Raw genomic sequence first — 16,606 nt, 5'->3', positions numbered from 1 at the left:
TTGAGAGCTGGGAGCCAGATTGTGCTACACAACATCCTACTTTAACCCCCTTTAAAAATCAGTCCTAAATGAATGGTTTCATACATAGACAATGTTGTGGTTATTATAAATGAGGATATAGGGGCCAGGAGAAATGACTTAACAGTTAAGAGCACCGACTGCTCTTCCAGAGGATGCAGGTTCAATTACCAGTCCCCACACAATAGCCCATAACTTTTTATAATTCTAGTTCCAGGGGCTCAACGTCCTCTTCTGGCATCTTCAGACATGCACTTGGTGCACAGGCATACAATAGAGGCAAACGGGGGGGGGGATAAATTATTAAATTATTAATGGCCATAATATATAATGCTAATGAAGAGTGCATTCTGTAAACAGTATACTTATTTTCCCGCTCAAATACAAGAAAATTAATGTAGTAGAGAAACGCTCCCAGGGTAAAAGAGAAAATTATGTGTCTTATGTTGCATTTGTGAGCCAAAGTTCAGTAGGCTTCTTCTTTCAAAGCCAAAACCAAAAGCGCCACCTCAGAAAACACCACTTTTCTTAAGACATTAAGTCTTCGCAATTATAAAACATCCTTTAACGGGGAGGAAACAGCTGCCCTAGCGGCTTCCGTACAAAATGGCGCGGTCCATAGGCCCACACCACGGGGATTATATCCTCCTGGCCGGCCACTGGGCCGGAAGTGGCTACGGCTTTTATGCATCCGGGTGGGTGCGTCCAGACCGCCGCGGGGGTTCCAGCTTGTCAGCGTGAGGTGCCGCAGGTGTTCGGTCGAGGCTGGAGGCCGCAGGTAAGTGAAGCTCGGGTTGGCAAAGTCTTCTCTGGGATTGTGTGCCGGGCAGAGGGGTTTCCAGCGTGGCTCGAGAGGGTCGTGGTGCTGAAGGTACCACTTTGCGCGTGGGCGACTGTTGGGCTGCAGAGGTGCCCAGGCGTTGTTGGCACTGCCCCTCTCCCCGCCCTGAGGCGCGGCCTCCGGGCCCCTCACTCGGTGTGGGCGGTTGAGCCCTCGGGTTCGGGGACGACTCGCCCCGCCATTGGTCCCCAAGCTTTCCCGGGCCGCCCCTTTCCATCCGCCCGTCTTCTTGTCAGGAGCATCCACCAACCCTTCAAGGCTTCCTGACCTAGTCAGTTAAAAAGCAGCCCCCGCCGCGGTTCCTCGGTTCCTCCGGGCTTCGGGGGACCCGCCCCGCCCAGGTACCTGCGGGGCACACCGCTCGCTGCCCGGCGATATGCTGGGAACCATCTCTGGCTTTGGCTTTTCACATTCGCGGGGCAGATCAAACTAGAACTTTAAATCTTTATTTATTAAAAATGGACATCTGTTCATCAAAATTCAGACAACTCAAGTTTTTATAGGCTTTGGTACACGATTGGACGCAAATTCCCTTATATAATCCTTCCTTGGAAATGCAAAACTGTTTTGTTTTTAGTAACTTTTTTTTTTAAAGACCGGGTAGGGGATGGGGAGGGTCTCTCCCCTTTCTGGCCTGGAACTCAGAGATCTGTTAGCCTCTGCCAAGTGCTGGGATTAAAAGCTTGTACCACCCACCCGTCAAGATTTATTTTTGTTTGTGTGTGTGCGTTATCTGGAGCCGGAGTTACAGACGCCTGTGAGCTGCCTGGTGGGAGGGAGTGCTAGGAGCTGAATTTGCGTCCTTTGGAAAAGCAGCTGGTGCTATTGATTTGTTTTATTGAAAATACATCATTTTCTCTTCACATAATATATTCTGAGTGTGGATGGTATCCACTTTCCAATTCCTTCCCACCTCCCTTCCCATCGGGATCCACTCCGTTTTCTGTCTCATTAGAAAACAAACAGGCTTCTAAGGGATTATATAATAAAATAGAACAAAATAAAATATAAGATAAAACAAAACCATCAAATCAGAATTGGACAAGACAAACAGAAGGCAAAGACACCAAGAGAAGGCACAAGAGTCAGAGTCCTACTTGTTTGAACACTCAGGAATCACATAAAAACTCTAAGCTGGAAGCTGTAACATAGCAGACCTGTTGAACACCAGCATCGGCCCTGTGCATGACGCTTGTGAGTTCATATGAGCTTTGTTCAGTTCATTTAGAGGTCCTTGTTTTTTAGTGTCCCTCATCCCCTCTGGCTCTTACACTAGTTCCTTCTCCTCTTGGGGGTGTGGGTGGAGGGTCCCTAAGCCCTGAGGGGAAGGATTTGATGGAGACACCACATTTAGAGCTGAGTGTTCTAAGGTTTCTCACTCTGCATGATGTCTGCCTGTGTGTCTCTGTATTCACATTCTGCTACAGGAGAAAACTCTGATGGTGGCTGAACAAGGCACAGATCGATGAATATAGCGGTATGTCGTAAGGAGTATTTTATTGCCTCCCCCCCTTATGAACAGTGGTATTTGTTTTTACCCAGGTCCCTGGATTATCTAGTTTCTGACTCTTGATCACTACAGGCAATGTTGGCTATAGGTCCCATCTCATAGAGGGGCTTTAAGTCAGATCAGATATTGGTTGGTTACTCCACAAGCTTTGTGCCACCACTACTCTAGCATATTTTGGAAGCAGGACACCATCGTAGATCAGAGGATTTGTGGCTGGCTTGGTGTTTCTCCTTTGGTAGCATGCAGAGTACCTTCCTTCCTGTACCAAGACACGAGACCATAGGGGTGAAGGCTCTAATAGGTGCTAGCTTGTTTCTCCAGGTTCACTGAGTTCAGCAGTGGGGCTTCATGGTCGGGTGTGGAGAGCAACCCATAGTCTTGACAGCAGACTCAGTTGTTTGGGGATGAGACCTCTTTGGCCAACAATTCAATTAGGTGTAACCCAGTCCTAGGATGGAAGCTTCATTTGGTGACAAGATATCTGGCTGGGACTCTGTCTCCCTTTTTATTTGGCCATTATATTTAGATCATATTTATTTATTTATTTATTTATTGTAGGAAGCTTCTGTTGTATTAGGTTTCCATACTCCCCCAGAAATGGCCCTTAATTTTAGCTGTCTCCCCCATATTTCCTCCCTCTTCCCACTTGATTCTCCTGTTCTAGCCCCCTCATCCATTTATAACTATGTAAAATATTTAAACAAAACATACTCTTTGAATACTCTCTTTCTGTCTTTATCTTTACTTTTTTTTAAAAAAAGGAATGTTGTATAGTTCTGGATGGCCTGTCTCTCCCTCCTGGGAAAAGGCCTGAACCACCAACCACCGTGCCTAGCTGGGTTGTGGGTTTCTTTTTTATACACACCTTGGTGTGTGTGTGTGTGTGTGTGTGTGTGTGTGTGTGAGAGAGAGAGAGAGAGAGAGAGAGAGAGAGAGAGAGAGAGAGAGAAAGAAAGAACAGCAAGTCTCTCTCTCTTTTTAACTTTAATTTTATTATTTATATGTATGTGTATTTTGTCTGCATACATATCTGGAAAGCCAGAATAGGGTATTGGATCCCTTGGAATGAGAGTTGTAGGTGGTTGTAAGCTGCCATGTGGGTGCTGGAAATTGAACCAGGGTCCTTTGGAAGAGCTGCCAGTGCTCTTAACCACTGAACCATCTCTCCAGCCCAAGCAGCAAGTTTCTTAAGTGCTGAGTCATTTTTCCAGTCCTGTTTTAAATTCTTTTGTTGTTGTTTGTTTGTTGAGTAAGGTCTTTTATACAACAGCTCTAGCAATATTGGAACTCACAGAGATCCACCCGCTTCTGCCTCCCTAGTTCTGGAATAAATGCTCCTATTTTTAATTTTTTTTTAAATAAAAAAATCACATTTATTGCTGGACATGACAGCACACACATACCTGTAGTCCCAGCAGCAGGGAGGCAGAAGCCTGTGGGACTGTCAGTTCCGGGGCAGCTGTGGCTACAGAGTGGGGTCCTGTCTCATAAAGTCAGCTGGGAGTGTAGAGAGAACTCAGTGCTTTTCTGGGAGATCCACATTGGATTCCAGCACCCACGTGGTCATCTGTAACTCCAGTCCCTCTCTGGTCTCCTCAGATGTTGCACACATGTTGCTGTTTTTCTTGGTTGTTTTTAAGACAAGATCTCCTCCTCTATGTCTCCCTGGCTGCCTTGGAGCTCACTGTGTAGACCAGGCTGGCCTTTAGCTTAGAGAGATCTCTGCCTCTGCTTCCAGAGTGCTGGGAATATAGAAATGTGCCACCATGTCCAGCTTGCATATATGTATTTGTAAGAGTTTATATGAAAGCAGTTGGATCTGGGAGAAGATGAAGGAGGGAGGGAGTAGGATCAAAGCACATTATATGAACTTCTCTAAGAACTAATAAAAAAGTGGAAAAGAAACCATCATATTAGACTTACAAATGCGTACTTTTATAAATACGACATATTGTACATACTCTGTAACTTGATTTATTTTTAAAGATGGGTACTAAAATGATTTCGCCCATCTGCAGGGACAAGCCCACTTGTTCTACTTATTCTTTTACCTCCACATCATGCTGGCATCCTACAGCATGTGAGATTCGCTAGGTTTCTTGTTTTTCCACTCTTGCTTACCCGGCTTCTACAGGTTTCTGTGTGCCCATGTGAGCATTTTTGGAATAGATCCTGGTAGGTCAAGTTGCTACATGGGAGGCTATGGGCGTCTAATAGCCATAGTGCCTTCAAATCGTGGTCAACACACTTGCTTCTCCTAGACTTTTGCTTTTTGTTTTTGTTGTTTGTCTGTTTTTGTTTTTTCAACACAGGATTTCCCAGTGTTGTCCTGGCTGTTCTGAAACTCTTGCTATAGACCAGATGGGCTTTGAACTCACAGAGACCCACCTGCTTCTGCCTCCTAAGGGCTGAGATCAAAGGCATGCGCCACCATGCATGCTGGTATTACTCTTCTTTGTCAGTCTGAAGGATAAAAAATGACTTCTCGTTGCTGTTTTGCTTTATAGTCTCAATTACTAGTGGGATTGAGCATCTTTTCATAGTTGGCCATTTGTATTTCTTTTTTTTTTTTTTGAGAAATACTGCTTTGCATTGGACTGATCTTTTCTTATTGGCTTATAGTGGTATTTTATAGAGTCTCAATTATTTTCAATATTTATTTTTGAGACAGGATCTCAGCTCAGGCTGGTCTAAAACTCATCATCCTCCTGGCTTTACTGCCAGTGCTGTGATTACAGGTATGTAGCTGTGTACATTTTATTTTACTTTATTTTAAATTTTTATATTTTTAAAAGATTTGTTTTATTTTTAACCATGTATTTGTGTGAACATGTGTGGGTAGGGTCTCTAGCCTAGTGGTTCTCAGCTGGGAGATGTTTGCCTCCCAGAGACCACTGGATAACATCCAGAGAGTTTGGGTTAGCTGAAGTGGTGCTGCCATTGGCCTCAGTGAGGAGGTACCAGGGATTGTGGTGCAGTGCCCAGGATAGCCCCTTCCCTAGGATAGCTCCTTCCCCCCAGCACAATTCTTTCAACCCTAAATGTCTGCTCTGCTGAGGATGAAACATTCATTCTGTGTGCAGAGAAAGCTCTTTCCCCTGTAGTTCGTTTGTTTGTTTACTTTATTTATGTGAGTACATTGTCACTCTCTTCAGACACACCAGAAGAGAGCACCAGATCCCATTACAGATGGTTGTGAGCCACCATGTGGTTGCTGGGAATTGAACTCAGGACCTCTGGAAGAGCAATCAGTACTCTTAACCACGGAACCATCTCTCCAGTTTCAAAGACTTATTTATTTACTTTATGTATATGAGTACACCATTGCTCTCTTCAGATACACCAGAAGAGGCCATCAGCCCCATTACAGATGGTTGTGAGCCACCATGTAGTTGCTGGGAATTGAACTCAGGACCTCTGAAAAAGTAGTCAGTTCTCTTAACTGCTGAACAGTCCCCTGTAGTTTATTTTTAAGAATGTTTTTAAAAAGCTGGGTGGAGCCGGGCGCGGTGGTGGCGCACGCCTTTGATCCCAGCATTTGGGAGGCAGAGGCAAGCGGATTTCTGAATTCGAGGCCAGCCTGGTCTACAGAGTGAGTTCCAGGACAGCCAGGGCTACACAGAGAAACCCTGTCTCGAAAAAAACCAAAAAAAAAAAAAAAAAAAAAAAAAAAAAGAATGTTTTAAAAAGAATGTTTAAATGTTACAGTTTATACATTTGTATTATGAAATAATGAATTTGACTCTTTTTTTAAAAAAAGATTTATTCATTCGTTTTATATATGAGTGCACTGTAACTATCTTCAAACACATCAGAAGAGGGCATCGGATCCCATTACAGATGGTTGTGAGCCATCTTGTGGTTGCTGGGAATTGAACTCAGGACCTCTGGAAGAGCAATCAGTGCTCTTAACTGCAGAGCCATCTCTCCATCCTGAATTTGACTCATTTTCCTTCCTGTTCTCATCCTGTGAATGCAAGGGCTATAATGTATTGAGAAGACATTCTTTTGAAATTTTTTTTTGTTTTTGTTTGGAGACACACTTCTCTGTGTAATCCTGGCTGTCCTGGACTCTCTCTGTAGACCAGGCTGGCCTTGAACTGGAGTTCCACCTGCCTCTGCCTCCAGAATGCTTGGATTAAAGACATGTGTCACCATGTCTGACTTTTTTTTTTTTTTGAATATAAAAGATAGTGTCTCATTGAGTATCCCAGGCAAGCCTTGAACTCTCAGTTCTCCTGCCTTACCCTCTTGAGTGCTGGGATTACAGGTCTACAACATCAGGTTCAACTCTCCTAAAATTTCTTAGATGTTTTAGCTTTTCTTTACTGTCTCTAGAATTGGTGTGTAGTGTGTGTTACTTCTTTCCAAACAGTGTTTCTGTAAGTATTTAAGTCTATTTTTGAGGCATAAATCTGAAACTCCATATTTATCATTTATTAATTAATTTTTTTATAGACATGCAAAATCTGTTTCTGGAATCTCTATTATTCTTTGGCCTGTTTTCTATTTGCTGAACTAACTACAACATCCCTGTCAAAGTTGATGTTTAATGCTTTTGATATCTGGTAAGGTAAATTCTATGATTATCTTATATTATTGAAAGGCCTACTTCATCTGCTCACATGTTCTTTTACTTTTTAAAATATTGACGTGTGTGTGTGTGTGTGTGTGTGTGTGTGTGTGTACACGCACGTGCATGTGTGCAGGCCCTGGAGTTAAAAGCAGTTGTAAGCTGCCTGACACAGGGTCTAGAAACTGAACTCAGGTTCTGTGGAAGAGCAGGAAGCACTGTCGATGCTGAGTCATCTCTCCATCCCCGTGGCCTTATTTTATAAGTGGGCTATTTTTGGTTACTTTTTCAGATTTAATTTTAGAACCAACTTGTCAAAATAGTAATTTAATGGCTTTATTGCAGTATAATTCATACCAATTGTATACAAACTGATGTTGTATACAAAATGATATTTAATATAGTCACAGAATTATGCCACCCTCATCACATTTTAGTTTTAGAACACCTTTATTACCCCCTCATAAAACGTGATCTATTTAAAAGTCATTCTTAAGTCCCCAAGTTCCTTGCCCATTTGTAGGTACCTTCTCATCTCTCTGTTTTGTCTTTTGTGACTAGCTTCTTTTATTTAACATGTTTCCAAGGTTTGTGCCTAGTAGAACATATATCAGGACTGTATTGCTGAATAAAAGTCTATTCTATGATGTATTTCTTTCTTTAAAAAAATTATAATTGCTTTTGTGTGTTTTGTATGTGCAGTCTTGAAAATACCAGCAGAGTGTATTGGATCCCTGTAGTCCCTGGAGCTGGACTTGCAGGCAGTTGTGAACCATCTGATAGGGATGATGGAGATCAAACTCAGTACCTCTGAAAGAGCAACAGGTGCACTTAACCACTGAGCACCTCTCCATCCTTAAGGTTGTGTTAATGTACCACAAACTGGATGGGTTAAAATAATGGAAATCAATTCTCCTACTGTTCAGGAAATTAGAGGTACATAATTTAGGATTAAGGTGTTAGGAGGACTATACTGTCATCTTTTTGGTGGGGAGTTGGGGATGGGAGAGTAGTTCTTTGACTTCTAACTTCTAGTGGTAAAGACTGGTGGCTTTCTTTTGCATGACTTTAGTCTTCTTCCCCATGTGTCTGTCACTTTTGACTCTCTGTCTTTCTTTTGAAGTAGGATACCAGTCATACTGGATTAAGGCCCACTCTACACCCATATGACCTTGTCTTATCTTAATAACACATGGAAGACCCCATTTCCTAATAAAGGCATAGGCATAGGTTGTGGGGGCTAGAACTTTAACATACCTTTTTGGAAGATACAGCTCAACTCTTAACTTGTAGCTAAGCTGTTTTATGTGGCTTACCAGTTAATAGGCTTTGGGTTATTTCCACCTTGGGGCTGTTACAGACAGTGCTGTGCACTTTCTGTGGATGTGTTTTCATTCCCTTCCATGTGTGGTTGTAATGGAACTGTGAACCCTGTGGTGTCTTTATGCCTAACTGTCGAGGACCTGCCAGGCTGCTTTCCAAAGCAGCTGCACCATTTGGCATTCCCACTGACAGTGTGTGAGTTTCTTATTTCTCCACAATATTGCCAGTTCTTTTTATCTGCCTTTTTGAGAGTTGTGGTAGTGGTTTTGAAGCATTACGTCGCTGTGGTTTTGAGTAGCATTTTTCCTAATAGCTAATGATATTAAAGAGCTTTTCATGTGCTGTTTGGCCATTGCTCAGTTGTCTTTGAGATCTCTACTCATAATCTCAAATGAGGTGGTTTTTTAATTGGTTGATTTGTCTTTTTATTATTGAGTTGTAAGAGTTTATATTCTAAACACATGACCTTAACAGATACATGGCTTGCAAATACTTTCCCTAATTCTTCAGAGTCTGTTGAGGATGTCTGGGTAGCTAATTTCTTTTCTTTTTGTTTTTTGTTTTTGTTTTGTTATTGTTTGTTTGTTTGTTTGAGATCTAATTTCTCTGTGTAGCCTTGGCTGCCCTAGAACTAGCTCTGTAGACCAGTCTGACTCAGAACTTATAGAGATCCACCTGCCTCTGCCCACCCAGTACTAGGACTAAAGGTGTGTGTGCACCACTACTACCCAGTTGCCAATTTTTAAAAAAGGTTTAAAAAAATGAAGTTTTGTGTTTTATTTTGAATATTTAAAAAAATAGTTACTGTAATTTGGATGTGGTAAAGGAGTGTACCCCAGTGTGACACTATTGGGAGATGGTGTGACCTGTAGAAGGTGGGGTCTGTGGGTGTCCTTAGGTCATATGGGGTATGGGAAGGTAATCTGGGAGACGTCGACTCCTTTACCATCATTTTTCTTTTCTTTTCTCTTTGTTTTGTTTTGAGAAAGGCTCTGTGTCCAAAGACCTGACTAGTCTAGAATTTGGTAGGTAACCCAGGCTTCAAGCTTGTTGTCCTTTCTTAGACTTAATAATTCTGGGATTACAGGTGTGTGCCTAGCTTCTATGAAGCGTCTAGCTTCTTCTTACTGATGTTAAGAGTTTTGTTTGTTTGTTTATTTGTTTGTTTTAATTCTAGACTCTGGTCTTCCCTAGAAGTTCTCTTTGTTTTCTCTGTTAGAAACACATGGACTGTGTAAATCACTTCTGTGATTGACTCTACTTGCTTCCAACAGATTTCCCCAGTTCTGAATTGGCCTTAGTTGAGTTTCTTGCCTTTGGATTTCCTTTTAATGAGAATGATATGAACTTGACTCTGTATCTGTATTAAGTACAAACTTGGGTGCAGGGAATTCAATTCTGGTCTTGTACAAGATTAACAAGCACTCTTACCACTGAGATATCTCTCCAGACTCTTTTTGGAGACAATTCCTATTCTTCCCTTTTCTGCCTCCAAAATGCCGGGATTACACCTGTGTACCACTACCTTTCTATTTTTCTTTTTTCTTTTCTTTTCTTTTCTTTCTTTCTTTCTTTCTTTCTTTTTTTTAATCTTCAGTGCTGGAGGCTGTACCTAAGACTTTGAATGTGTTGGACAAGCCATCTATCACTGAACCATAACCCAGCCCATAATGTTTTTAAAATAAGGTTCATGTGTGTGTGTGTGGGAGGGGTGCTAGGGGAAGTAGGGACAACTTTTGGAAGTCAATTCTCCTTTCACTACATAGGTCCAGGGATTGAACTCAGCTTACTAGTCTTGTCAACAAATGTTTTTACCTGAGGAGTCATCTTGCTAGGTTTCACTCTGATTCTACTTTGTATCATTAAGAGAATCCTAGGCAGTTATCAGAGTGAAGGTGAATTTGTGGAAGCAAGAATGAAAATAGAACTGGAATAAGAAAGTATAAAGATGTGGTGCTACAAACTTGTAATTTCAGCACTTAAAGGTAAAGGCAGGAGTATCTGGATTTCAAGGTCATCACTAGTTATTATAATAAGTTCAAAGTCAGCCTGGACTGCATGAGACCCTGTCTCAAAAATAAAATAAAATACAAAACAAAATATAAAAAGAATCTAAGTCTTAACCCGTTTGTGTCAAAATTTGTATTTTTATTTTGTTTATTTTGTGGGCACAGAGAGTTGGACTTTTTAGGGGAAAATTTGTCTATGTCTAAATTTTTGTTCTGTTGATAAATATATTTTTGACATTTGTTTTGCAGATTGTGGGATCAGTGAAATGTTTTCCTAAACAGTGAAAGGCTAAAGATGTCTAGACAAAATTTAGTGGCTTTGACAGTGACCACCCTTCTGGGTGTGGCCATGGGGGGATTTGTCCTGTGGAAAGGCATCCAGCGTAGATGGAGTAAGACAAGCAGAGTGATGCAGCCGCAGCCACAGCAGCCACAGCAGCCACAGCAGCCGCAGCAGCAGCTGCAGCAGCCACAGCAGCCTCAGCAGCCACAGCAGCCGCAGCAACAGCCGCAGCAACAGCCACAACAGCAGCAAGTGCCTGGTGGGAGGGAGTGGCCCCCTCCAGAAGATGACCAGCTGCCCTTTGGTGCTCTGAGAGCACCCAGAGCCTCCTGGGAGGAGAGGATACTCCAGGCAGAGGTGGTGACAGTATCTCAGGAGGCAGAGTGGAATCAAATCCAGCCCTTTTTTAAAAGAGAGTTGGAAGATTTTCCAGTACTTGGAATTGACTGTGAATGGGTGAGTTAAAAAGCATATGTTAAAAAGCTGAAAAAGAATCTCATTAGTTTTCTTGATTTGGGCTAGGGGTAGTCAAGAATAGACTGAGCTCAAAGAGAATTACTGTGTTCTCAACTTGCTTGTAAGTATACCTTAGCATATACTGCTGATGTCCTCTGGGTAGGGGTGAGATTATAGTTATTCTGGAGTCTGGTGCGCCTTCATGAGTTTCACTTTTACTGAACTGGACAAGCTAATTAATTAGCTTTTCCAAGCCATTTTTACTTATTTATAATAGGAATGTAAGGACACCTATTTCTAGTGACATACTCTAAGTACTCAAGTAGATAATCCCTATAAAGGTTAAGTACAGTTTTAACTTACAGCAAGTGTTCATCAAATACCACCTACTAGCTAGGTGTGGTGGTGCACTCCTGTGATCTCAGCACCCTGGAAGAGGATCAGAGCAAGTTCAAGGCTGTCTTGTACTACATTGTGAGTTTGAGTTGGGTTATAAAGTAAGGCTTAGTCTTAAAACACAAACAAACCTGACCACCATACTACCTACCTATTTTAGTTTTTGTTTTCAGTTTGTTTTTGAAGGCAGATTCTAGCATGGCCTTGAACTTGATATGTAGTTGAGAATAACCTTTACCTCCTAAGTACTAGGTTCAAAGCGTTTACTACCCCACTGGTTTGTTAATACTTTTTTAAAAAAAGATTATTTATGGGTATGTGTGTGCCCATGTGTGTGCTACCATGTGCTCTGTATGCCACACTATGAGTCAGACCCAGGGATTCACACATGCTAGTCAAGTTATCTACCAACTGAGCAACATACTTACCTCTTCAGACATTTTGTTTTGTTTTGTTTTTTGTTTTGTTTTGTTTTGAGACAGGGTTTCTCTGTGTAGACCTGGCTGTCCTGGAACTCACTCTGTAGACCAGGTTGGCCTCGAACTCAAAAATCCCCTGCCTCTGCCTCCCAAGTGCTGGGATTAAAGGCATGTGCCACTACTGCCCTGCTCATTTTTTTCTTTTTTTGAGGTTTGTTTTTCTTAAGTTTGTGTTTTTGTGTTTTGTGTGTTCTCATATATATATGTACATATATGCATTCTAGGGCATGTGTGCTGTGCTATTCATATGAAGGTCAGAGGATAACTTTGTGGATAGGGAAGGCATGGCCCTGGCCTTAAGGACTTAGAACCTTGCCAGAGAAGGCATACAGACCAAGTTCATGCATGTAGAAAATGACATGGTAACTACCATGTCTCAAAAGGTAGTTTCAAGGTATTTATCAAATACAGTGTCACAAGTAGGAGGAGGGATATTTTATACTCGAGGTAACCAAGACTATAAAGAAAAAATAGGTAATATTACAAAGAATTACACTAAAAGTTTCCAAGTGGTCCTCCTGCTCTGCCTTACATCTCTGTGGAACGCTAGGAGGACAGATATGAAACATTGCCTTGGCTTTTTACATGGCTTCCAGAGATTAAATTCTGGGTGTTACATTTTCTTTTCTAGTACTTTTACCTTCTGGGCCATCCCAGCTCCTGGTAACTGTTTTTTTTTGTTTGTTTTTTTGTTTGTTTATTTTGTTTTGTTTTGTTTGAGACTGGATTTCATTCTGTAGTTTACACAAGCTAAAAAGTCTAGATCCTCCTTGTCTCCTTCTATTTCTGAGTATTAGGCTTATATACTCCTCTAGTCCTTTGAAAGTCATTCTCGCTTTTGGGTGTAGGTTGGCTCTTTTGATACAGAATGTTATCTATTGCTATGACTGGCCTAGTACTTACTACATTGTTAAGGCTTGTCTGGAATTTGCAGCAGTCCTCCTGCCTCAACCTCCTAAGTGTTGGGATGATAGTCACACATACTATGTCTAACCCTTATGCCAAATTTTTTAGAAATTATTCCTGATACCTAATGATAATAAAATACTCATTGTTCTAAAAATGCCTTTTTTCAAAGTCTTGTAAAATATTTTCTCTGAGTGTAGTATTTTAGCTTGGTCATTTTCAAGACTGTATTTAATTGTTTCCTGCTTTCCATTGTTGCTGTTGAAGATAATTGCCACTCTAGTTTATTGATTCTTTTCAGGTAATATGATTTTTTTTTATAACTCTGAAGATGTGCTAAGTTGAGTCTAGATTCAGCTTGGGATTCAGAAAGCTGTCTGGATATAAGAACTTTTTTTATCATTTTGAAATTTTAAGATACTTTATGCTATTTTTCTTAACACACACACACATACAAACCCACACAGTTTTTTTATTACATAGCCCCAGTTGGCTTGGCACTTGCTCTATAGATCAGGTTGTCCTCACAATCACAGAGATCCACCTGCCTACACCTCCCAAGTGCTGGGAATCAAAGGTGTGTTACCACACATGGCACCAGCTTTCTCCTGAGGATATATACAAATGGCCCACTTGGTAAAACAGTTCCTAAAAAGAAATTCTAAGGCTGTGGTGAGTTAAGTCACCAAATTTAACTGTGCTGTGCTGAATAGAGAGGTAGAATTTAGGGGCAAAGACTCTTACATTTTGTCTTTAGTAGAAGTTCTTTGTGGTGTTGACTGTTTTCTCTCAGTAATCTTGATTGTCTCAAGTATAATATATTTCTTCTATAGGAACTTAAGACCTTGAAAGTAGTTATCATGTCATTTTCTGTGTGTGAGAGCTTGGTCTGTATGTCAGCTTTTCTGGAAAGGTTCTAAAGTCCCTCAGGCTAAGGGCCATACCATCCATAATTCTGTAGGCATTGTGTGAGCCTCAAACACAGGCCAGAGCAGGCAGGCTTCCTCAACCTCCCCACTATGTGCATGGTTGTCAGGTGACTGGGTTGTGAGTCGCCTGCAGGATGCGTACTGTTGGATTCCCAACAGCATCTGCATTCTACCTGCTACATTCCTACATAGGCTCTTCTGCCATTGTGATGACTGGTATTTCTCCAGACTGAGATTTCCCTTCAGGGGTGAAATCACTCTCCCTTTAGAACTACTATTGTAGACATTGGGTAGTTTCAGTTATAATGCTGTCATCCCGATGTATTTGGAAAGCTGTTCACCTATAGGCTGAAATGTTTTCTTCCGGAAAAATGGAAAGGAATTATTGGGTTTCATCTGTTTTGTGGATTGCTTCCAGAATACTTAGACCCTTAAAAGGAATCCTTTAAAATAGTAACAAATTTTGTATGTATGTTCTTTCAGCATTTTATTAAGCTTACCTATGGATGCCCCAAAAGATAAATATATAGATAATAACATAGTGATTTTCTTCTCTTAAGATATAAAGGCCCTACCTATGTTCAGCATTTGTGCTTTGTTTTGGGTTTTGATGAACTCCACTTGACTTCATCCCACCAGGATCTGTTAAACTGGCAGAGCTGTACTCTCCACTGATACTTGCTTTTTTTGAAACCTGGGCCCCACTATATAGCTTTGCCTGGCTTGGAGATCAATATGTAGATCAGGCTGGCCTTAAACTCATAGATTACTCCACATTCTATGCTGGGACTAAAAGCAAAGGCCATGCCCAGCCTCTCCTTCCTTTTGAAACTTGCCTCTTGCAGCAGTGCTGATAAGGCTAATGAGGACAGTTACTAGCATGTGCCGTAGAGCATCTGGATATGGTGCCAGTTGGCACTCTGCTCTTAGCCTTTTAAAAAGGCTAAGAAACCCAGCATTTTCCCTCTGACTGAAAGTGTGAGTCCCAGAGCTCCTGAGTCAGCCGGTCACTATTTATAGACTGATCAGATTTCAGGACCTGGAGTTGGCCCTGTGAAGCTTATTCAGACTGCTGCTTTATAAGACCCCCTATCTCTTAGGCTCTCATTGCATTTAACTTCAAATCCATTCTGCTGCTCCCTTTGGTAAGCTAAGGATATATCTCTTACATTGTTTTGTTGTTGTTGCCAGAGTTTTCTTTCATCATGCTGCTGTGCAAGGATGTGAACTATGCCCTGTCTTGTTCTTTTACAGGTGAATTTGGAAGGCAAAGCCAGTCCTTTGTCACTTCTACAGATGGCTTCCCCAAGTGGCTTCTGTGCATTAATTCGCTTGCCCAGGCTGATATATGGAGGCAAAACGCTACCCAGAACACTTTTGGACATATTGGCAGATGGCGCTATCTTGAAAGTAGGAGTGGGATGCTCAGAAGATGCCAACAAGCTTCTGCAGGATTATGGCCTCATTGTCAGGGGATGTCTGGACCTCCGCTACCTAGCCATGAAGCCAGGGTACGGTTTGCATGCATGCCAGGGTTCCTGTAGGGCGAGCGTTGTTTGTGGGCTGTAGTTAACTAGCGACCAATAATGATGCATTTAAAATTGTTAGGAACCCAAAGGCTTTGGAAATGCATATTGAATTTGTGAGGAACATACCAGTGTCTGAGAAAGTTTAGTTGGCTAGAATTTCTTTTTTGATGAAACTCTAATCAACTGTAAAGTGGAGGTTATAAACCAGTGGCCTATTAAGTTAGAGCTGTAAGCTTCGTTTATGTATTTATTTTTCTCCATGTGAAATCTGTTTTAAATCCAGAAGACTAGATATAAGAGTCTATATTTGTGTAACTTTTCAGAATTACATGTCCTGACCTCAGTGTCCAGAGCTGCAGGTGGCAGCAGTGGGCCGGGTTTGGTCTTTTCCTTTTTGATGTGCATACTCAATTTTTAAAAAAATAATTATTTTATGTGTATTGGTGCTTTACCTGTATGTATGTCTGTGTAAGGGTGTCAGATCTTTGGAGTTACAAACAGTTGTGAGCTGCCAGTAGTTCAGTTCTGTTCTGTTCAGTTCTGAGAATTGAACCCAGGCCCTCTGGAAAAGCAGTCAATGCTCCTGACTGCTGATCCATCTCTCTAGACCTGTACATATGCAATTTGACTTCCCAAGTCCTCACCACTCTTTGGTAAACCTAACTTCTAGTCAGCATATGAGTTTGCAAACTCTGCTTTAGACCCAAATAATGGTCAGCATTGGCCTTGACTTGGAGAGAGAGAGAGACTTCCCATTTTAGCTTTTCCTTCTAGGGGACCAATTTCACCTCATCTTTCTGGGGGTCACACGGGATTCCTTGGGTACACACACAGTTCTCATCTATCTATTATTATATCCTTTGGCTCCTGCAATCCCTGAGGAAACTGTGCTGTAACACTGACAGGAGCCTCTGCCTGCCAGCTTGCTGCTCTGTGACTTCCAAATGCTCACTCTGGATCATTGTCATACATTGTCTGCTTTTATGTACTGATTTTTCTTGTTATTATTTGGGTACCAGGGATTGAATCCAAAGCCTTGTGCATGCTAGACAAGTATTCTCTCACTTAAGTTTCTAAGCTATCTCTCTAGCCAAGGTCTTTACACTTTCATCTGCATTCAACTGAATGTACGCACATATACATGTCTAAAGATTTAAACATTTTAAATAAATTAATGACTAAGGTCTCACATGGCCCTGCTGGTCTCAAACTCCATGTAGCTGAGCATGATCTTGGTTTGGGAATTACACACATGTACCACCACATTCCCTCTTAATGTTTTCTGTGTGTATGTGTCATTCTATTTACTTAAAATTTAGTTTCTCTGAGTATGAGAGTGTGTGTGTCCCGAGGA

The 16,606-nt window shown here is 41.5% G+C and overlaps 1 protein-coding gene across 2 annotated transcripts in view; it reads left to right on the top strand.

Annotated features, from left to right (window-relative positions):
• Positions 1-630: 630 nt before the first annotated feature.
• The window catches only part of Exd2 (exonuclease 3'-5' domain containing 2), a 31,986-nt gene continuing 16,010 nt past the window's right edge, over positions 631-16,606 (top strand). Inside the window, exons 1-4 of one of the 2 annotated variants that reach the window (XM_052185559.1) lie at positions 631-796; positions 5,041-5,107; positions 10,524-11,013; positions 14,978-15,234. In XM_052185559.1, the coding sequence (XP_052041519.1) occupies positions 10,570-11,013; positions 14,978-15,234 (701 nt within the window). In that variant the 5' untranslated portion in view covers positions 631-796; positions 5,041-5,107; positions 10,524-10,569. The remainder of the gene's footprint in view (positions 797-5,040; positions 5,108-10,523; positions 11,014-14,977; positions 15,235-16,606) is intronic. The other variant, XM_052185558.1, reaches the window with a different exon arrangement.

Source organism: Apodemus sylvaticus, chromosome 6, assembly GCF_947179515.1.
Source record: "Apodemus sylvaticus chromosome 6, mApoSyl1.1, whole genome shotgun sequence".
Classification (NCBI taxonomy): domain Eukaryota; kingdom Metazoa; phylum Chordata; class Mammalia; order Rodentia; family Muridae; genus Apodemus; species Apodemus sylvaticus.
The sequence above is the reverse complement of the archived record's forward strand: the minus strand, read 5'-3'. Positions and strand labels throughout refer to the sequence as shown.